The sequence below is a fragment of the Hippoglossus hippoglossus genome, chromosome 3 (assembly GCF_009819705.1).
Source record: "Hippoglossus hippoglossus isolate fHipHip1 chromosome 3, fHipHip1.pri, whole genome shotgun sequence".
Classification (NCBI taxonomy): domain Eukaryota; kingdom Metazoa; phylum Chordata; class Actinopteri; order Pleuronectiformes; family Pleuronectidae; genus Hippoglossus; species Hippoglossus hippoglossus.
Window position 1 is genome coordinate 29707342 of NC_047153.1, and position 23388 is coordinate 29730729.

The 23388-nt window shown below is 39.8% G+C and overlaps 1 protein-coding gene across 4 annotated transcripts in view; it reads left to right on the top strand.

The window, feature by feature from the left end:
- The window catches only part of adamts17 (ADAM metallopeptidase with thrombospondin type 1 motif, 17), a 108667-nt gene that overhangs the window by 48644 nt on the left and 36635 nt on the right, over positions 1-23388 (top strand). For all 4 annotated transcript variants that reach the window (XR_004613492.1, XM_034581651.1, XM_034581652.1 and 1 more), the window contains exons 8-10: positions 11053-11158; positions 15248-15388; positions 21855-22005. Coding sequence is in view for 3 of the 4 variants with exons in the window: in XM_034581651.1 (XP_034437542.1) it covers positions 11053-11158; positions 15248-15388; positions 21855-22005 (398 nt within the window). In the remaining variant the exon portion in view is untranslated. The remainder of the gene's footprint in view (positions 1-11052; positions 11159-15247; positions 15389-21854; positions 22006-23388) is intronic.

The following is a 23388-nucleotide window of genomic DNA, read 5'->3' on the forward strand; positions in this document are numbered from 1 at the left end:
GACAACATGCATTTCAGCAATAACACTTTCCTAGTTTAGTATAATGGCGGATAAAGCTGACTTCAAATTTCCATTCAGACCTACTGCCTACCCCCATCCAGTCAAAGAGTTAGCTCAAGCTATGCACATGAACTAATGGACAAGGTGTCCAAATATGGTTAATGACAAGTTATAAGTAAGTATAGGTTAATAATAAGTAAAAAGAACACATGGTTTTCTTTCTCTCACTCTCTCTCTAAACTCTCTGTAAATAGACAGGGCTAGCATTAGCAACACTGTTGGTGGAACACTGCATGTGCATCAGTGACCTGCAGCAGTTCAGTGAAGCAGCCATCTTGCATAGGTGAGGTGAGCAGTGTGGCCCGGCATATAAGCTAAATTTTTCTGTAACATTAATCAGGTGTGCCCTTACCAGGATATTTCAAATGCACAGTTGGTGATTTTCTTACCCTCGCACACATTATTACACACCATAGGTGAGCATGTTGGAGGCTATAACAATCATGACCTGTCACATTTGTGGCTTTCTTCCCCCTGAATCTCAGGACTAACCCCTGCATGATGTTCTGACAGTTTGGGAATTTTGTGGACAGTATTCTTCAGGGAAAAGTTATTTTTATCTGGGTTCATTTTGAGTTTTATATAAGCAGATGTCAGAATTCTCTTGTCTGAAGGTGATGATGATATTACAGTCACCATAATATTGAGTATGCACAAATGTTTAACATTTAAGTATGATTCATAAAGAGGGTGACGGTTCATGTAGTGAAGTATGTATAGGCATATGTAGAGAATATATGTTGGTATTTTTTTAATTAATGTATGTACACTGAAATAAGTCAGCCTTATTTATCCACAGGAGTGAGGGAAAAGTTTTGTCTTCCCTTTTTACTGCTTACCTATTTTCCTCTTTCTTTTTTAACTCTAACCCTACCCCTGCCAGTCCTGATGAAGCCGGGCACTCTGCTTTTAAATGTAACAATGATAAGCTGATCCTGATGAAACAATGCATTAGTCCAGCCATGCTATTATCCAGCCATGATACTAGCCTTTCCACTCTATGGCCTATTAGCAAGGCCATAGAGTGGAAAGGCTTTTCCATGGACAACCAATGTTGGATTTTTCAGCTATACAATGAATGGCTAATTAAGTATGTACAAAGAAAAAGCCTTCATATGAGGAGTGGATAAAACTTATATGGACGAGCTTGGATTAGCTAATATCTCAGTCTTACCCTTCATAACACCACTTCCCACACATTATCACATATTATCTGCATGCACATAGCTATGAGGTAATGGAAGGAGATGCAGACAGAGGCAGGGCTGTGTTGTGAGGCATTGTGGCAGCTCCTGGCCCTGCACAGCTCTGCCCTACCATAATACTCTCAGCTTGCTAATCTTCCTGCACAATGAGAACACTCCTGCTCTTTGTGCAAGTAGGCCCAAAGTGTGTGACCCACTCTGAGCCTCACTATAATCACAGCACTCATTAAAGGTCCTGCCTTGAAACCCCTGCCACCCACGTTTCCCCCTCTCTGTTTCTCCTCTCCAGGCTGTCACCAGATTCCATGGAACCACAGTTGTTGAGCTGTTTTAACTGTACAAACATCTCCAATATACACGGGACAATGGGGATGACTCTGCATTTCTTTTTATATTCACTCGTCTGAATCTATTATATGTATTGAACATCAAATGAAAACTGCACAAATCAATTTTTGGTAACACTTTATTTTAGGGAACACATATTAACCATTAACCAGTTGCTTATAAGCATGCATATTAGTAGCATATTGGCTCTTTATTAGTCATTATAAAGCACTTATTAATGCCTTATTCCGCATGACTTTGTTCAACAACTACTAGGCCATTAACTAACAGTTTTCTCTCAATAACCTACTCATTACTGCTTATTGAGAGTAAGTAAGGTAGTTGTTGTACATGAATTACAATCTTAATATGCTTTGCTCAGTATGGGTCTTATATGGTGGTAGTACCAAAAGAATAGTCATTCTCCCTTCATAACACTTAATAAATATGTTCTATTCACATGTAACAAAACACAAAACTGCAAGTGTTAATAGTGTCCAAAAAACTCTAAATGAAGTCTTTCTTACTTCATGTTCCCCATTCTAAGGTTAGGTTTTGCTCACAACTAATTCACTAGTAGTTTGACACTTATTAACCCACACAGGTTCTAAAGTTGCCTCTTCTTCACACTTAGTAAATCCATTATAGCACACAACTACTGCAAATAACAGAGGCTCTTCTTAAATGATGGGGAAAAATGGAGGTCTACTGAGATGCACAGGTTCTAGAAGAAAGTCAGCAGTAGAAATATCTCCTTTAATAATGGTCCACTTCAGAGCAAGCAAGAGCAGTGGTCTACTTGCAGACCACTGCAAGTAGCCTGAAGCTGTGTGCTTTTGATTTATGCTTGAAATAATGCAGAGCATCCAAGCTTTTAAATTTCCTTTGGATGAATGGTAAATGTCATTGTGCTGTACCATTATTGCCATAGTACGGAGGGAAGCAGGAAAACATGTTCTGAGCATTTACCTGGTAATTTGATTCACCTGGATTAGTATAGATGTTATTTGCATATTATAGGTTTGTCACTTTAGTAACTGCAAGCAATAGCATTGGTTTATTTAAGATCTAACAATCTTATTACAATGATATCCCCGGCAAAACTTTTGGAGTTTTAGACATTGAGCCTAAATGAAAGACACTGGTGACTTGATGTGCTTTTGTGGATTTAAGAATGTTTTGCAGATAATATTAAACCAAAATACTGAAGTAAATATAGCTGAATCTTTAACAATCAAATATCCATGTGAGTAAATCAACTAACATTAAATGTTTTTTCTTGCTGCCTTTCAGTTATTTAAACTATGTGTAGGGTGCCTCTGCATGATCAGCTACTTAACATGACCCAGGTATTTATAGTAGCTCAAAAGTGCACGAGGTGATCAGGGTCGTTGGAACCTTAGCCTACACTCAACCATCATTTGGGGCTAATGTGCAATTAATGAGAACATTATTTTTCTGGTTTAATTTTCTAGGATAATACATAATTTTTTAGGGTATTTAAGTTTTTTTCATTACCTTTAGTTGCCTAGACTTTAAAATCTATAAAAAACTATAAGGTTGATACAGGCTGAGTAATGTGAGATATTTGGACAAACCCTGTTCTCATATGTTGCCAAATTGATGAAAGTCTAACCCCGAGTTTGATGGTGGGTGGGACTGGGATGTAAGTAATATTTGTAGTAGTATCCTATTTCCTGTGTTTGCTTTTCTGGAGCAGGGTTGTAACTGGGAGATTAGGGGGTTGGTGGGATGTTGATGTTAAACGATGTCCAGAGGACTGGAGAGTCACGGTTGACTTTATGGAGTAGCTGCTCACTGGTAGGAGGTGACTCTGCACAAGTCAGCTGATTCATTCACTGTGTGTGTATGAGAGGAAGAGAGAGAGAGAGATACAACAACACACCCACACAATGTTTTTGTGTGAGGTGCACAGAAAGGTTTCACAACGTCAATGAGATGGAATTGTTAGGATAACCAGCAGAGCTACGTCTATTGCAAGACTTGTACTGATAAAGACAAGAAAGACAAAAACCTTTCCCACTGTTTGAAAATATAATGTTACTATCCCACCATCCCTGTTACGAGTGGCTCTGCAGAATAAGACTCCATAGCACGACTCAGAGGCAAAGTCGTTTAACTTAGAAAATGGTCAGTACACGAAAAGCTAAAACTAGGAGGTAGTCGCTGGAAGTAAAACCAGAGTAGGCTTGAGGCAAGCACACAGACTTAATACACATAAAGGCAGGGAAGGAGATGACACACAGGTGAGACAATCAGACAGGAGGGAACCTTGACAGGACATGTGGTCTGAAAAGAAAAGACACACAGGCTACCAAAATAAAACAGGAAACACGGAATGAAAGCGAGAAAACATTATGTTAACATAGCTTAAGTAGTCAGGTGAGATGTGACAATCCCAGTATTAAGGAATACAAAGCCTCGGCTCCCAAACTGCTATTGCTTTCACCCAGCTCACAGTCAAGCTGCCTGTACATTAGTTAAAAACAGATTTAACTGTTCAATAGATTATAGTTCTTATTTTTTTTAAAGGATAAATATGACATATTAGATATGGGACAAACCAAACACCCTGGCTTCCTGCATCATTTCTTCCTTATTCCTAATCTAATTTGCTTCTTATTTTTACATTTTCTATCTTTGTTTGTTCATCAATTATGCAATGTGTGTATGTTGGTGTGCAAGTCCAAGTCTTCTATCTGTGTACAGTATGTGTGTCTGCAACATTTTCTATTTTATTGTAGTGTGTGAATAAGTGGGGAACATTAGTGTGACATTAAGGTCAGTGGGGTCAATCTATCGTGAGCCAGTATTTTCATGTGTCATGTGTAGGCATGTGTATCTATGTGTGCGTGAGAGGGTGAACAAAGCGTCTCTTCCAGGCTGAGTCAGGCCTCTGTTGTCAGCACTGGGAGCATTGACTGCCCAGGATTCAGTGGCTCATTGGAAAGCCCTTCATGTTGTAACGGCTAATTAGCGCAAAATAAATGGCTGGCCGAAGCTGCTTGTGGGCAGCACAGTGCTGTGAGTCCAGAGGCCTGATAAGGCTTTGTGGCTCTTTTGAGGCTGTCTGGCTGGATGTGCTGCCAGCTATGTGAGCCAACACATCAGTGTTTGATCAGTCAGCTAGCCCCTAACACCAGGTCAAAACCCACCACTGATAACCACAGCACAGTGGATCACAGCTCTTTGTGTGGGGGCTTAAGCCTCAGAAGTGCTGGCTTCAACGGATCTTTGATGCTGCAGAAAATCTCAGTCACATCTCTGACCTCACTGTGTTTTATTCACATGAGCTTATCGGCCAGGATGGTAAAGGCTTGCTCAGTAGCATTCAGTGTCACGTAAAGGTAATCATGTCTGCTAATGAGGACCTTGGGCGATGGACCAAACATGGCGGGTCATTAATTCCAATGAAAGACATCAAAACAATATGTGAATGGTGAGTTGGTCATTTCTTATCAACTTATCCAATTCAATTATGTTTGTATAAACATAGGGTTATGACTATAACCATAGGGTTATAGTCATGACATATTTGATCTCAAAACTGCATATAATTAGTACAAGCTGAATCAGGATTTTCCAGCAAAACATCTGCAGTATTTAGGCCTATTTGCAAAGGGTTCTCAAATATAGAAAAAAACTTGAATGTCCAGACACAGAGGTGCCAAAACTCAAAAATCTAGTCCAGGTAGTGTGGCTGACCTAAGGATATTAAAATACAAATATAGGGTTTGTTATCAGTGGTGTCTGGATTATAAACAGCTGCTAAAACAGGATGGAAGCAAGTCATTCAAAAAAGGACAGAGCTTACTCAGCATGAATCCTCTTCTTTAGCAGCAGGTGTTCTTTAAGTCTTCCCTCTTTATTTGAATAAAAACATCAAGGATGCTTTCCTCTAATTCCCTCAGATCATACACATTATACACACGTAATTACAGCCTCTACCTAAGCATGCTTGGTTGTAAAAACAGCAAACCAGTGAAGAGGAAAAGAAACACATGTTCAAATACAGGCCAACATCTGTTTTCATCAGCCCAAAATGTTTCCAGTGAAGAGAGCTTCAGCTTGAGCCCAGTCCAATCCAAATACACCATGTTTGTATTTTACTTTTACCATTCTGCACAATGCTGTAGCAAGATGAAATGTACCGGAGAGTTTGAGGAAGTTATTCCTCACTTTGCATTCAAGCTGAAACTGTTCATCATGTGGTCTCCAGGTATTTCAGCGTACGCAAAAAATAAATCGGTTTATAAAACCTTGTGCACTCACACCTGAACACAATGCTCACTTTATAAATCACAGTCCACCAGCTGATCAGTCATCATCATGGGATAAAAACTCTTTGTGATCGCTGAACCCTTGTTTCCTCCTCATCCTTCCATTCACGTGCATCCATCACGCATCATTACGCACGAGTGTCACCGCAGTATATATATATTTAGAGCAATCGGATCAATTACTTCACACATCAGTGGATCCTAACCTCCACTCTGGGATATTATTTGGATAGTGAATAGTTTTTTTATTTTTTTGTGAGTGATCTCCTGTGTGCTCTGTTCGCCTGATGGCACAGTTACGTTCACTGCAGCTATTTTACACACACTCGTCCTTGATGATTTACGCAGAGTGTTAGATGATATTATTAAAAACTATTAATGCCTCGGCTGTTTAATGGTATCTGAACGTAATTTACTGCAAGTTGTTTTATATCTTTTTTAATTGAAGGTTCTTATGGAACAGTTTGCGCATGCAAAAATAATGCTGTTGATTTTAATGTTAATGATGAAGTGGATCAACAATCTGGCTTCAGTTCACCACCTCACGTCTGCATTGCCATTTTCCCGTCTCCAAAATGTTCGTACACATGGGTCAGAGTTTGCGTGGAAATGCACACATTTTCCCGTTAAGTTTGTTTTTATAAATCCCCACGTTTGCTTGAGAAGTGGCGTACGCACGTTTCAGGCCCCATTTTGTTCGTACGCAACCGTTATAAATGAGACCCCTGAGCTGTACCATCGTGTGGTGTTGGAAGAGTTTGCCTCTGGTGAATAGTGGCTATGTAAAATTGTATTCGCATCATTTAGCTGCTTTTACTGGCTGACCTAAGGTCATCTTCAGTTGAGAGAAGATGAGATGAGGTGAAGCAACAAAGGTCTTGTCCTTGTTTGGTGACAAGATTAAGAAACATTAAAGCATATTTGTGTAGTGCAGTCATATTGCTGCAACCAATTTTGGTGGTTGCTGCCTACTGAGAAGATGAAGTGGAGACCTATTATTAACAAGTAGCCTATTATTTAATGGATTTGACATAGATTTGACAGCTGTTGGCAATGTAAGGTTTTAAAATTCGGGAAACTAACCAGGTCAGTCCAGTGTAGTAGCCTTAAGGCAGTTCAAATTTGACTCCATTCTACGTGTATGTCACTGTATGTGTCGCCCAGCAGAGTCGACGCCACCAAGTACCGCCAAAGACAGTCCAGGAGCTAACTGATGCCCTGATCCAGGTCTGGGAAGAGATCCCCAGGACTCATCAGGAGCATCATGCCCAGACATTATCGGGAGTGCATACAGGCCATACACGCTACTGAGTCACATTATGAGTTGCCGTGATGAAATTCATGCAAGTTGGATCAGCCTTTGATTTATATTTTTCATTTTGGTGTGGTTTTGAATCCAGTTCATAATTCGTTAAGTGTTCCCTTAAAAGTCCTCTTATTTCTCCATAATGTGTTGCGTGAGAGAGAGTTGTGTAAGGGTACTGAAATAATAGAAATGCTTGGTCTTTCTAACACTGCTTGGTATGCTACTAATGGAAGTTCCTTTTGGTTTGAGTAGTCATGGAAGCTCCACTACTACACCATCTGCCAGGGGGTGAAGCTGAATTTGTATCCTTCTGCAGTTCCCTACACTGCATTACTTGAGCTCCTGTCCTTTTCTGGATTTCCACTTAACTTTTCCTTGGCGCAGCCATCAAGAAGACACAGCGGTAGATTCAAGGGCCATAGATTTTAAGTCCCAGAGCAGCCAGTGGCTCTCAGAGCTGAAACCAATGAGGCAACATGTCTTTCACCGCCACCACCCTGATATCCACATCAGGCCGATCCTACCGCCCCACAAATGGGAAGATGTGAAAGTTAATATAGGAGCTGTGGTTAGAGAAAGTTCAGAAAGATCCCTGCCCTGAGGCTCTCTGAGAGAGTTTGGAAATTGTAAAGAAGAATTTTATCAGCTTCCCAGTCAATGCTCTGTAACAGCCCACCTTGTTCAACCAGTTCACAGTTATCGAGAAGTACAGGGTTCTTCTTGTGCCTAAATTTATTTACTCCCTATCTGTACCCTGAGAGGGTCACTTCAGAAGAAAAATTATATGCGTCACGCAAAGCTTTAACCAAGTTCTTTTCAAGGTTAAGCAATAATAAAACCACTGTCAGTCTTAATGCTGATGGTGCAGTGTGTGATTCAGAAAAGAGAAAATCAAAAACTGAAAGAAAGACGGTCACCACCAAGAAGGCGCAGCTGCTTAACTTGTTAGCTCTTAACAACAATACCTTTCCGTTGCTTACCCTTGCCTGTTGATAGTATGGCATTTGGAGAGGGTTTCCTAAAAGGACAAGGGTTTCTTTAGAATGTCTTTAGAGAGATCTGAATGTGTTCACCATGGACATCCTCTTGGGAACACTTGTAATTGGAACAATTCACTGACAGGGTGGGGTCATTTGAGAAAGCCTACCTGCTAGTAGGGCATTTTCACTGACATCTTTTTGTTTTAACCATGTAGACATGATGGTGCTCCATCTGTGCACCTAGTGTTTTTTCATCTCAATTGCATTATAGCCCATGAGTTAATGTTGCTAGGCTACCTGGATTAAGGTTTTACACTGATCACCAGTTTGTGAGTGTCAGTTGCAAAACGTTCTTAATCATACTGTAAGTCCTCTCCTAGAACTTACACATGACAATACAACCTAAAAAAAGCCTAGTACTGTTTTCACTTACTGCATCAACTGAAGATGGTGACCCTCCCTCCACATATCCTATCACTAAGTTCTACAAAGTCTCCAATGAGGGCTTCAAGACCACTGCATCACTGTATTGGTTGGGAACCTTACCGCACTTTCTCACAGCAAACAGTAAGCACAGTGCTTTTAAGTTCTCCATAAACCAAATCAATGATGCAAGGTGAAATGGCCCTCAGCATTGTGAATGACACTAAATCACCTCCCCACTCCCATACCATCCTGCTGGAAGTATTGTAATATCAATGCTTTTTGTATCAAACAAAAATGTGATATAGGTTTATAATTCTATTAGACAAGATTTAATGACTCAGGAACGTTATCACGGTTGTAATCCTCTGATCCTTTTCATTTATTTTTTTATTTTTTAAAACCAAGAATGGGTATACTTTGACTGAGCCATTTGTGTGGCTCTTTGGAATGCTGAATCACATTCTGAGTGCCCTCAACTAGTAATAAACCTTGAACCTTATTGGCACAGATAACACTTCTTTCTCCAGTGAAAGTCCAGTTTTTTTTGTCCATGTGATAGTTTTTTTTTAAATGACAAAAGAAATCAAGAGAAAAATAACACCATGACTATTCCTATCTTATCACTGCAGTGTGCCAATGACAGCTTATGACAGGGGTCTTCAACATTTTTCAGGCCAAGGACCCCCAAACTGATGGAGCAGGGACCCCCTACTATATATATTGTATAAAATTTCGCGACCCCCCTGCAGTACCTCCGCGGACCCCCTGTTGAAGACCTCTGCCTTATGAAATGGATTCAGACAAATATGGTTTGATACATTACATAACTGTCGAATCCGTCCCATCAAGTTGCAAGGTGGTGCTTTATATATCGTTGATACCTCTTGTTTCGTTATCACACTACGGCGTTATTGGATGGCACGCTCAGTATTTTGCCAGCTAAGTTAGCTAATTTTAAGTTGGTACCTTTTCCTCTAACCTCATACATAGATGACATATGTAAGACAGATTGCTTTGGTGTAGTAAACTAATGAAGACAAATATCCCAGCACTGAATGCAGTTTGATAATGATGCAGACACAACAGGAAAGCTCCCATTAAGCCTCGATTTCATATCTTCTTAACTTTTTGAATTTATTGTTCCACTGTGCTAGCAGAGACTTGAATACCTCCAGGTGTTTCTCTGTGTTTCTTCTAAAACAGATCTGTCTTATCACACAGACCTAAATCCTGAAACCTCATTCACTTCATGCACCAGTGATGTAATGCATGTGTTTGCCATGTTGACTGATAAGGCCCAAACTTCCCTGTCTCTCTGGATTTCTGTTCTTCTCTTTCTCTCTGTCAAGGTTTTTCTCTCTTTATAAATCTCATCTTGCTTCAATTGTCGTATTATTGCCAATGATTGAATTTCTGTCTGGATTCAAATGAGGCAACATGGCCTTGCTCCAGAGGCAAAAAGAAAGAAAGCCAGGTGTGTGTGTGTGCGAGACACATGTAGATCTGTAACGCTCACCTCAGATAATGCCTTGATAAAAGGCTGACTGATAGGCTGAGTTGTTTTTCAACAGTTTTCACCACTCATGTTTGCTGAAGCATTCAGTGTGTTTACTAGTTGCGCTTGAAAGGTATGAGTTGTTTATCCTGTCAATTGTTTCACCTATTAAGGTGACTTGAGGCCTAACAGTCTGATACTATGTCCTGTCCAGGTCCTGCACCTCTGATGTGACTAGTTTAGTCCAGTATGGTTGAATCCATCTTTATTTCGATAATGAGGAATTCTTAAGCCGGGTCATATTCACTAGAAACATTTGCTGGCACCCTCTGCCACTTTGAATCAGCAGGGAACATAAACACAGTGTTTTCACAAGTCTATAGTTAAATTTTTCAAAATCTTTATGACTATTTTATTATCTCTGCCATGCTTTGATACACCAGTATTCTTATACAGTATGGTAGTATTGATGAGACCTCTTTCAAGACCTATCAAACCATAAATCCAAACTTAAGTCTTCTTTGCAATGGACATTAGGGCCTCAGTAGCCTGACTGAGTTGTTTAATGAGTGGCTTTGGAGGTAGAGCAGGTCAGAATTTTCAGAAGTTTGATCCCTGACTTCACCAGTCTGCATTTTGAAGTGTCCTTTGGTATGTTGCTGATGATATACCACTGGTTTGTTCATGTCTGGTAGAAAAGAACGTGATCAATGTATGTGTGAATGGGTGAATAGTACTCATAAAATGCTTTGAGTGGCAGTGTAAGACTAGAAATGGGCTATATATAATACAGTCGACTTACCATTTAATTTGGTTGTTGGCTGAGGTCTAATGAGAATCATAGAAATGGAAATAAGGGGCAGTATGACTTGGACCTTGAAAGATTATATTAATGAAATGTAATAATATTACCCAATTTTATGAAACTCATTGTCATTTTATTGTGCTACAGGTATCGCTTATCTGGGTGGTGTCTGCAGTGCCAAGAGGAAGTGCGTGTTAGCAGAGGACAATGGACTCAATTTGGCCTTCACCATTGCTCACGAGCTGGGACACAAGTAGGTTTCACTGTCTTTTCTTTTTCTTTTCATTGTATTTTGACAATCCATCACATCATTGACTTTAGCTCTATTGTCCACATTTTTGCTGTTATCGGTTAATTTTCATTTAAACTTCCAACAATAAGAATTTTGGATTGTTTCTTCAAAACATGGATAATCATGTTAATGTAACAGTGTCTTTCAGTCAAATCAACAGCATAATGAGAAAGGCTCAGTCTTTCTCGAAAAAAATAATCTTATCTAATCATAAACCTTGTGACCATTTGAGCAGTGCAGAGTGAAGTTGGAAGACTTTAAAGTTGCTTTATTCAAAGTTGGAAAGTCTCACCGAATGATAACAAACAAGCTGTATTTACGCTCTGGAGTTATTTGACTGCTGGTGAGGTTTTCTTTCTCTTTTGTCCACAAACAGTCAGTGGGCAAGTTCCCTGACTGATGTTTGCTGTGTCAACAATGTCTGATTCTCTGTGACACTTCAGACAAGCTCATTTACAAACTCACCAGAAACTCAGGTTTCTCTTCTTTTTGTCCAACTTCTCCCCCTTTTTTCTCATCACCGAGACAAACATCTATAAATGATCACAAATGAAGTGTTATCCTTTCAAACTTCCCTCATAGTGACCTAAAGCAAATTTGCCCATAGTCTTCTCATTTTACATCTATTTTCATCTATGCAGCTAGTGTGTACTGGAATCCTTTAGGAAATACTGTGTGACAGAATCACTCAACTCGCTGATTCTACGATTGGTGTAGATACAATAAGCCTACTCACATACTTTACCAGTACTGACAATAACTCCTCAATTGATTTGTCATTGCTGCTCCCTTCATTTCTATCAGCCCTTTTCTGTTATGTTACAAACTGTTTCTTCCAATCAATGTTGTAAATACTGTTATTTTGTTGATCTGTTCATCTATTGCACTTCTGTCTGTCCTGGGAGAGGGAACCCTCACAAGTAGCTCTCTCTGAGGTTTCTATGTTTTTTCCGCTGTTAAAAGGTTTTTTTTGGTAGTTTTTCCTTATTCTTGCTAAGGGTAAGGGCAGAGGATGTCGCACCTTGTAAAGCCTTGTGAGACAAATGGTGATTTTTTTTAATATGGGCTATACAAATATAATTGATTTATTTATTGATTCATTGGTGACTTATGTATGAAACCAGTCATGATGCGTAGAATCGGTTGTCCTCATACACTTATCTTATGATCTCTGGATTTCAGCCAGAGTGACTATCAGGATTTTGTTCACCTTTTGCCAAGGCCCTTTTCCCCTGATTGCTCAGTTTGTTCAGGCTGCCATCTTAAGAAAGAGTCCTGGTTGTTCCGAACTTCTTCCATTTAGAATCAAGGAGGCCACTGTGGGTCTTGAGAATGTTAAATACTGTTAACACTTGTTGGAACCTTTTCCAGACCTGTGCCTTCACACAGTCCAGTCTCTGAGCTCTGCAGGCAGCTTCTCTACATTATGGCTTGGGTTTTGCTCTGATTTATCATCAGCTATGAGACTTCGACAGGGGATAAATATCTATTGTCATAGTAAAGGGTCTGGATACTTTTGTCAATGTGATAATAATTTAGCAAAAATATATACTAAAATTTTAATTTTACTTAGTTATTATGGGGTTTGAAAGTATTTGGTTTCAATGGTTTTTGGATGTCTAGGTTACATACATCCATTTATGTTCCAGGCATTTAACTGGATAGCATTTAATGTAATGCACAGTAAGATACAGTCAGTAATTTGAAACACATGCACACACACACATAATGGTGCCCACTGAGAAGGGACACCTGACTTGTCTAATACCTGGAAGTTTGTGGGTTCAGGGACGTCTGGAAATTTGGATTCTATCCGAGGTTGCCATCACACCCATAGATCAGTGACTTATTACAAGTGAGACAAGAGGTGAGTAATAACTCACACGACTGGTTGAACCCTCATTGGACAGTTTTAGTTTTCTTCTGTGGTGTCACAAACAGCTCACAAAGAAATAATTGCTTATAACCATAACTAAAGTAAGAAGAGTAGATCACACTTCTTGCATCGTTACATCACACATCTGCTATTACACCACTCTGACAGAATTTGATTCACAAAGTTCACCTGAACCAACACAAACAGGTTGAGTGTGAAAACAGTACTGGTCATTTTCAAACCTGTTAATTTTGTCCAGACCAAGGAAAAAAGAATGAACGATTGCCTTTTGTGTTCACAGACTTAATACAAACAAACTGAGAGTTAACATTAAGTCATTAAATATTGGGGCACATAACTAACTCATTGGCAAGGTTTGGTGATGCCATCCTGCCATGCTTTTATAGTTAATGTTACGCTGGTGTAACAAGGTGGACTGTAGACTGTCTGCGAATCAAACATATCTCATAATAATGACAAATGGGTAGAAACTGCAGTATTATGAGTATTACAGTATAGTTTCTGTGAGAAGTTACCCTTGTTTTATATGTATAGGATACCAGCCTGCACTTATGCACCGGTGTTGCTATGGTTACGAAATTATATTGCAGAAAAAATATACGCTGCATTTGCGGATGGCTTGTTATTAAAGCACAGGCTTCCCAAATAGCTCACAGTTACCAGATGAACCCTGACTTAAAGGTCTGATGCCTTGCAGCAAAGGCATCAGACCTTGACTTTACTTCTCTATTTGGTCAGAAGATTGAATGATGTTCTGTGGTAGATATGTTGTGCTTTACAGTGTGCACTATTGTACAAACTGTTATGACAAGATATCTGAGATATTTTTAAGATTATATTACCTGTCTGCATGGGCCCGGTCAAGTTGGACTGTTCTTAGGCACTGATGTATTTCCTCTGCTTTGAAGGCGCTGCACTGTCCTTTGCTAAGGATGACGACAAGTATGACAAGTATGAGTCCTTCACTGCAATTCTATATTGCTTTCATTTTAACCAGAGAAAAAGAGTCTATATTTGTAATGTATTAGTTTCTGAGTCTGTGCCTGGAGTTCAGACTAAGTTGTTGTTTTTAATTTGCAAATGTAGGTCATGGCTTTGAGTGAACACACACACACACACACACACACACACACACACACACACACACACGCACACACACACACACACACACACACACAATAACTGTGCCAAAGTGAAGTCCTCCCTGTTTGTGTCCCACACACACGTGTGTGTGAGTAGCTTCCCTCAGGCTCTGCTCCATCAATATGTTGCAGATGTGCTGCTGGTGGAGGGGGATTCACTGCACTCTAGTTTTTGATGCTGTTATATGTGCTGCTCAATAAAAATTCGAATAAATGTTAATTAGTTTCAGTACGATACACTTAGTTGTCCTGTTGCTTTCACAGAGAATTCAAACATACAGTGTAAGCACAGTCATTTGCAATTGACCCAGATATAGAAAAAAATTGTTGCATTACTCTTCTAATTAACTTTGACTCGTCCCTGTCTGTGTTGCCGTTTGTGCTTTTACCGAACATACTTTTTTTTTTATTATTACTTATATGGGCTTGAATAAAAGCTCACACTGCTATGCACATTACTGTGTGTTAACCAATGACTGTAAGATGGACCACATGACTCCTGGTGGCTGGCTTCAGAATAGATTGTAAACCCTGCACACCCCATGCTAGCAGATAGGACGTGGACCAAATTAAAACAATTAAAGACATATTAAAAACCTTATTCACAACTATTTGTTCTGTTATTTTAGGGTAGTGGTAATCACACTGATGTATGCTCAAGTTTTCATAGTCCTCATGAGCTTTGTTCTAGTTATTTGATGCTGTTAAAACAGGCTGAGACAATTCGTAAGGGACAGGTGTATTGGCGGGACCTCGACACTGCAAACATTTTTTTTTTTTTTAAATGAAGTTTCAATCAAAATTATGTGACATTGACAGAGTAAGAATGTCCTTATGTAATGGTATTGATCCAACAGGTCTCCTTTAACATGGTTTAGCATTTCCTTTAGAGTCACAGAGTCATTCATTAAAGAAATGCTTTATAATATACACGATCCACAAACAGGGACTGTGATGACAACCAGCTCCGCAAATCTTTGACATAGTGTCTTTGTATCCATGTCTCTTCAGCATGGGAATGAGCCACGATGACGACCACGCCACCTGCACAGGTCACTCCCACATCATGTCCGGCGAATGGGTGAAAGGTAGAAACCCCAGCGACCTGTCCTGGTCATCCTGCAGCCGCGATGATCTGGAAAACTTTCTCAAGTAAGACACAGCTGCTCTGGGTCCTAACAGTTGACCCACAGAAAATTGTGTGTAAAATATGTATTAATTTACAGTTATAGGTAAAAATAAACTAAATGATTTCAGGAAATTGATAAACATGACAATAAACAAAAAAGAACATAGAAATGAAAATGAAGGTACTCTCGATTCAAACCAGTGTCAGTTTGAATCAATTTTGATCAATTGCATCTATGAAGCTAAATACCCCTCATCTCACCCTCCCCTTCCCACATGAAAGATAACCTGTGGTGGCCTTCAGTTGTCATAATTTGTCCAGTTTGGGCTACTGTACAAAACATGGAGCCCTCCGTATTGAGGACCCGCTCCCGAAGTAAATATAATGTTTCTAAATATAAAGGGCCCATTCTAGGGTAAAGAAAAAATAATGTGTACAATTTAGATGAAACCCACTAGTGAAAACATCACTAGGATTATTTTGTATTCAATACACTCTGAACCTTTTAAGTGTTTGACTGTGTTGGTGTGTCTTTGTTAAACTGTGAAGTGAATGAAGGCCCAGTGAAGTTCTGAGTGTCAGGCTGCACAGACACCTCGCATTTGTCTGTCACTTCTTTTGTTGGCCTAGCTCAGCATGTTGTAGAGAACCTGTTTGGATAGTTTTGCGCCACAAATGATGAGCCCTTAAAAATGATAGCTGGTCAATCTGTGCTTTGTCTGCTTATTTGTCCAACTGCTGACAGTAGCTGGAACCATTGATATTTTTGAGCTTACAAATAATTGTCTAATTTGACCAAGCAGTAGGTCTTTCTGTCTAACTTCTACACTGCTATTCAGAGCTGGTATCAACGTCTGTCCCAAGTGATTTGATCACAGGTGGACAGTACTTGGACAGTAAGTGTGAACGCACCCTAATGTGTCCTCAATATGTCTTTAGATCTGATCCCTTAAACCATGTTTGGAGGTGTTCTAGGACTCGTGATCATATTCTTTTAGCTGTGTGAATGCAAATATGTTCTGGGCCACATGAATGTGGACACATTCCACTGAATGTTGGAATGAAGGACCACCTAGTTAGCTGAACCCTGTATTATATATTATTATATGATCAGTAACCATATGTTGATTTGTTTGTGGCCAGCACCACAATATCAACACTAACCATCACTTAATGATCGCTACTATTTAAAATGAATAAAATCTTATTACATAGTAGAGCTGATTAACTCAGCCCCACTTGACTCCACTCTCTCCTTCTCTCTCATGCTCACTCCGACACACAAACACAAAGACATCAACAACATGGTAAAAACAACACCATTTGTGGTTTTCACAAACACAAAAAAACCCTGTGAGACTCCAGCTTCTGAGTAACATCTAGCCACTGGCCATTCCTCGACTTTGAAAAAGAGCTGAGAACCTCCAAATCAGACGTGGGTGGGGCCTCACAAGCTCAAAGTCTGACAAACATCTAAAGAGCCTGAGGGCATATTTCCATGCCTAGTTTTGAGTGCATGTAAAAATAAGGATTTATGATGAAACCTGTTTTGCATTCATGACTCTGTCCCCTACACTATTAGAACTTCACTAGTTGATTGATTACAACTCAGATGTGTTTTTTGCTCATTTAATAATTGTGTCATGAGTAAACACAGATGTCATCTTAGGTTAGAAACTCAGTTGAAGATTATGGATCCATTGGCACGTTTACCAACAGGCTGAATGTGATTTATCAATCTTATGATCTGTTCACTGATACCAAAACCACAAACATAGAGAAAATGGAAACAGATTTTCTCTTCAGCAAAGTCAATACTAAGAGCAGTCTTCGTCTTATAACATCAAAGACCAGTGCCTAGACCTACATTTAAAAAAATGGAATTGTGGCTTCAGGACCACTGATTTTATATCATGTATATTTTTCATCACATTTTATTCAGCTGATAGTCATTAGTTTTAGTCTCGAAACATGATAAACTGTTTTGCTGTAGTGGATCTAGGATGTTTCTAAATCAGGATTATATGTCCAACGTCCACGCACAATTCCTGATCCTTGTTTCGTGTTAGCGCCACACATCATTGAATACATTTTGGAAAATGTTCCTTGTTCAAGCACACTGTGTATTGTAAATAAGTGACTTTTTATTTGTTGATTTTTTGTTAAGTTTTTTTAATCAACTGCCACAACAGGGTAACTTCAGGGGCCCATCAATTTTAGCTAGTGCCCCCTGGCCCCGCCGCTGAATCCGCCCATGCTTTTTAATCTATTTTTTGTGATGCTATTAAAAGTTGAGGCTAAGACTGCAGTTGTCAACGTTGTTGTTGTGTACAGTAACTATAGTCAAAGCTGATGCTCTGGCATTGGCCCCAGCTTACCCCATTTTTTAAAAGACATTTCTTAATTTGTCATGCATATTGTACCCTGTGGCGTATTTAATAATAATAATAATATTAATACATTTTGTTTAAAGGCGCCTTTCAGAGCATTCCAGGTCACCTTACAAGGCAGAGATAAAAACACAACAAAAAACAATGTATCAAAAACATCAATAAAATGAACAATGAATAAAACATGTAGTTTGTCCAAATGAAAGACATTCAAACTGAATATGCACGTTTAAAAAGATGGGATTTGAAAATGGAGAGAGTCAATGTTATGATGTCTGATGGGAGCAGAGCAGCTGAAGGCTCTAGATCTCATGGTTGTCAAGCGGGCAGGTGGTACAGTGAGATGGATGGAAGAAGAAGACCTGAGGGTGCGGGAGGGTGTGTAAATGTGCAGGAGTTCAGAAAGGTATGGAGGAGCAAGATTATGGATGGGTGAGGAGCAGAATCTTAAAAACAATGCGGTATTTCACCAGGAGCCAATGAAGCTGCTGATGGACAGGAGTGATGTGATTAATGGAGGGGGTTCTGGGTATGATGCTAGTGGTAGAATTCTGGACTTATGAAGTTTATGAAGAAATTTGTGATAGGGACCAAAAAAGAAGGGAGTTACAGTAATCGATGCGGGATGAGACCAGGGTGTGAACGAGAATGGCGGCGCTGGCGGAGACGATCAATGTTACGTAGATGGAAGTATCCGGACCGGGTAACATTATTGATGTGAGCTTGGAAAAATAGTGTGCCAATAAGGAGAACTTCGGTTTTATCACTGTTGAGTTTGAGGAAATTGCAAGAGAACCAGGATTTGATTTCCTGTATGCAATCAGAGAGGGAGGTTGACGGGAGGATGGAGGTAGGTTTGGTGGAAAGGTAGAGCTGGGTGTCATCCGCATTGCAAAAATGTATCTTAAATTTACGGAAGATATGGCAAAGAGGAAGTAAGTATATGAAAAACAGAAGGGGCCCCAGGACAAAACCCTGGGGAACACCTGTAGGTCCTGGAAATTGGTGGGATTTGAAAGATTTGAGTTGGATGAACTGAATGCGACAAGAGACGTATGATTCAAACCAATCCAAGGGTGTGTTGGTGATGCCAATGGAGGCTAGTCTGAGGAGAATCTGGTGAGAGATGGTGTCAAAGGCTGCTGTCAGATCAAGGAGGGTAAGAGTGTAAACAGTCCGGAGTCAGCTGCAATGAAGAGGTTATTGGTGATTTTTACCAAGCCTGTTTCTGTACTATGGAGGGGGTGGAAACCAGACTGGAATTGTTCGAACAGGTTATTGTCAGATAAGTGAGCATGGATCTGATATTAGCTTTTTTTTCAAGCATTTTGGAAAGAAAAGGAAGTGTAGAAATAGGACGATATTTATAGAAATTGTTGGGGTCTGAACCAGGTTTCTTAAGTATGGGAGTTATTGCAGCTGATTTGAAAGATGAGGGAATAAGACCAGAGGTGAGGGAGGAATGTATGATGACAGTTATTAGGGAGGCCAGAGAGGGTAGGCAGGCTTTGACTAGGACAGTAGGAAGAGGATCTAACTGACAGGTGGATGGCTTGGATTTCTGAATGAAGTCAGAAATTTCAACAGCAGAGGGAAGATTGAAACTTGAAAGTGAACGAGAGAGAGGGGCTGAGAGAAACAAAGAGGATGAACTATAGGAGGAGTAAGGAGTCAGTGGCTGGTAAAAATGTGTCAACTTTGGCATTAAAGAAGGACATTAAGTAGTGACTAGTAGTAAGAGGTTGAGTACATATGAGGTGCAAGGGAGTCCGGTGGTCATAGTATAATATTAACCAAGGGGAGCAGTCAAACACAAGAAGTCAAACATACGATCATTCAGAAGATCCTGGAGGAGATGACCCTTGCTTGTAAGTGAGCGGATGTTTAACAATCCGAAGTTGACATTAGTGTGGTCTTGTTTGATGGTGACGTTAGCCGACTTCCCGACCACAGTGGCCGACTTCCCGACCACAGTGTCAAACCAGATGAATTTGATTGGTTTGGAGGCGTCGGAGTGAAAGGTCAGGCGAGATCCATGGTGGATATATTTCTGGTGGGTGATCGATGTCCAGGCAGAGTCATGATGCCGGTGGAGGTTCAGACAGGTGGAGGAGTTGAAGGAGCTCAGCAGCTGAGTATTGGGGTACTGCTGTCAATGGATGGAGTATGAGAGACATGGTTGTACAGTCTTACTGCTGCAGTGAGGAACAAACTGCGATACCTCTCCTTCAGACACTTAGGGTGAATCAGTCTGTCGCTGAAAGAACTCCCCAGTGCTGTGATGGTGTTCTGCAGGGGGTGGGACTGGTTGTCCATGAGAGAAGACCGCTTCGCCATCATCCTCCTCTGTCTCATCACCTCCACTGGGTCAAGCAGGTATCCCAGGACCGAGCTGGCCCTCCTAATCAGTCTGTCCAGTCTCTTCCTGTCAGCAGTTGAAATGCTGCTGCCCCAGCAAACTACTCCAAAGAAGATGGCAGATGCCACCACAGAGTCATAAAAAGTCTCCAGGAGCGCCCCATGCACTCCAAAAGACCTCAGTCTCCTGAAAAGGAACAGAAAGGAGCGACAGCTAATCATGCCAGCAAATATATGACGTTCTCCTGGCCAGCAATGCTCTATATGTGTAGTTGTTTCTTGTTTGAATAAGTTTCTGTAATAAGTACATTTAATAATTTCACAATATCAGTAGCCTCAATGGCAACTGAAAATGTCTCAAACAAACTTCTCTGTAATTTTAGATAAATGGTTGTGATTGGCTGGATCTGTCTCTGGATGGATGGAAATCTGTCTGAATGGGAAGGGGAGGGGTGGGCCAGATCCATCTGTAAGTGGGAATACATTTTTATTTTTATTTTTATTATCATTAGCTCACTTATTGGTCCTTTTTCCAGGCTAACTTCACCATGTTTAAGAGTAAAACAAGGAACGACCCACTATAAGGTACCAGTGTTTAGGATTTAGTGGCAAGAGGTGAGATTGCATATGGTAACTCTTAAGATTAGGGAAGAGGTGGCACATGAAACCAGATGTTTTTGGTTATAGAATTGATTACTTTATTTTAAACTTGGTTTTAGGATTGTAAAGGACAAATGCAGGAAAAGTAGGCAACAGGGTGCTATTTTAAATAAAGACACAAAGATAACAAAAAGAGACTCTTAACAAGAGTTGCACAAATCTTATGCAAACCAGGGAGGTAATTCTCAAACCAAACAACTAGTTCAAATCAAAAGACATAAATTCTCTAATAAACAATTCCGGTCTGATTCTCAGACAACAGCAATAGTATCTCTTAATACAAATGTAATCTCAAAAGCTAGATTGGCAAGCTGCTCACATACGATATACAGCTGCCTCGACTGACACAGCTGGACAGAATTTATACTGCCTCCAGCCTTAAATGCTTTCTGATGATTGGAGGTTTGGGGTTGATGCCACTCCAATCCGGATCTGTGTCTTCACCACCAGCCAGGAAGGAGGAGGAGCATCTTCCAACCTACACAGAAAGAGACACAGAGAGAGACACACAATACACACTAACACGGACAGGGGACGGCTACGGCTGTAACAGCAACCAACTGAATACCCAATCTACTCACTCCTAACTTTTGAGTGTAGAAAAATCTAGAGTGGCCTTCAGGTAACATAAAAAAAACAGATGGTCATCTCTACATGCAGTATTTGGTCTTTCCACTTTGAGCTAATGTAGAAAAATGGTGGTGCAACATGGCAGCCTCCACAGAAGAGGACCCTCTCTTGATGTAGATATAAAGGCTCATATTAAATTAAAGAATAAACATTTAATATTAATTTTCCGGTGATAGAATACAAATGAAAACAACCCTATAAATATTAAGTTCAATTTCTACCAATAAATCCTCATAAATCCTACACACTGGACCTTTGGTATGGTGTTTCTGATAAAGTGGCATTATCATTATAGCATTACATATTTTGTGTGATCATCATCTGTTTTCAAAGAAAAACAATACTGTAAATGCCAGGTCTGTTTTGGGATTCAGATTTAATGATGAGAATAAGATTCTTTGAAATGAAAAAGTTAACACAGATCCTTCTTTCTTTTGTGTCTTTGGAACAGATCCAAAGCCAGTGTCTGCCTTTTGTACACAGATCCAAGGAGCCAGTACCAGGTCCGGCTGCCCCAAAAGCTGCCAGGCATGCACTACAGTGTGGATGAACAGTGTCAAATCCTGTTTGGAACCAATGCCACTTTCTGCAATGACATGGAGGTAAGACACAATCCATTTGCCCTGTTTTTTATAATTTTCACATCTTACAAAACCAGAATAATATTTGGAATTTCTATTAGTGAGTTACTACATAGGCAAGGCAATTTTATTTATAAAGCCCCACTCATACACAGAGGTAGATTCACCATGCTTTACAGGGACATAAAAAACAATACAGAGACCAAATAAAAGAAAAAAGACTATTAGGATCCTGATAATGGATCACAGTCAGACATTGTAATATGTACAAATATATTAAACATTGATAGACCTCTTCATCTATGTCAGATGCTGTCTTTTCTCATCAATGTTGTAAATATTGTTATTCTTTTGATGTGCTCTGCTCCTCGCCGTGTCTATTGCACTTCTGTCTGTCCTGGGAGAGGGATCCCTCACATGTGGCTCTCTCTGAGGTTTCTATGTTTTTTTCCTCCCTCTTAATAGTTTTTTTTTAGTAGGTATCCCTTACTATGTTGTCAGTTAAGGGCAGAGGATGTCACACCCTGTTAAGCCCTATGAGACAAAGAGTGATTTGTGAGTATGTATTCAAATTTAGAAATAAGTTGAAAGGGAAAATATATATAAATAAAATAGAAATAAAGTGAAATACAGTAATGGATGACCTTATAGAATAGTTTAATTAAAGGTGTTCGTGAAAGAAAAAGTTTTCAAAGTGGTTTTAAAAATTGCAATGGATTGAGCATTTCAATGATCATCAGGCAGTTGGTTCCTGCACGGTGCTGCATAAACTACAGTGCCATATCTGTATGTATTTTAAAAGGTAAAACTCAAATCAGAGAAGACAGGTTAATGACCTAGTTGATAACCTTTGATCTCTTACCGGTGGATGCTGTTAGCAGTTGTACAACTCTTTTACGGTAAAGACATGAAGGCTTGAGTCATATTGTAAAAGGGTTCATTTTTCCATTTATTGTCCTCAGTTTTTAGTCGTAAAAATCCTTGAGATTCCAGCGGTTGGACGTCTGTGACTGAAGCATGACATTAAACAGGTTGCTGCAGTGTGAACCCGCCTGTTAGTGACTTAATAAATAGGCATATATACAGTTTGTAATTTCAGCCAGGGAAACGCAAGCATTCTGAGCCTCAGGGTTGTCATTTGATTGAGAAATACTTTTCAGACAAAACATCTGTTTCTGCCCATTTTGTTATCTCCCCTGGCCTGTATTTTTAGTGTGGTAGCTTTGACATGATGTTATTCTCAGATAGTGCCATCATTTACCTTCACTTCACAGACCTTTATTTGAAACACGCTTAAAGCAGAAACAGATCTTTATTTTATGCAATCTCAACAGGTGCACAGATGCACATTAAAAGCCTTCAATTTTTTAGTGATAGAAGTTAAACTCTGATCAAAAACATGAC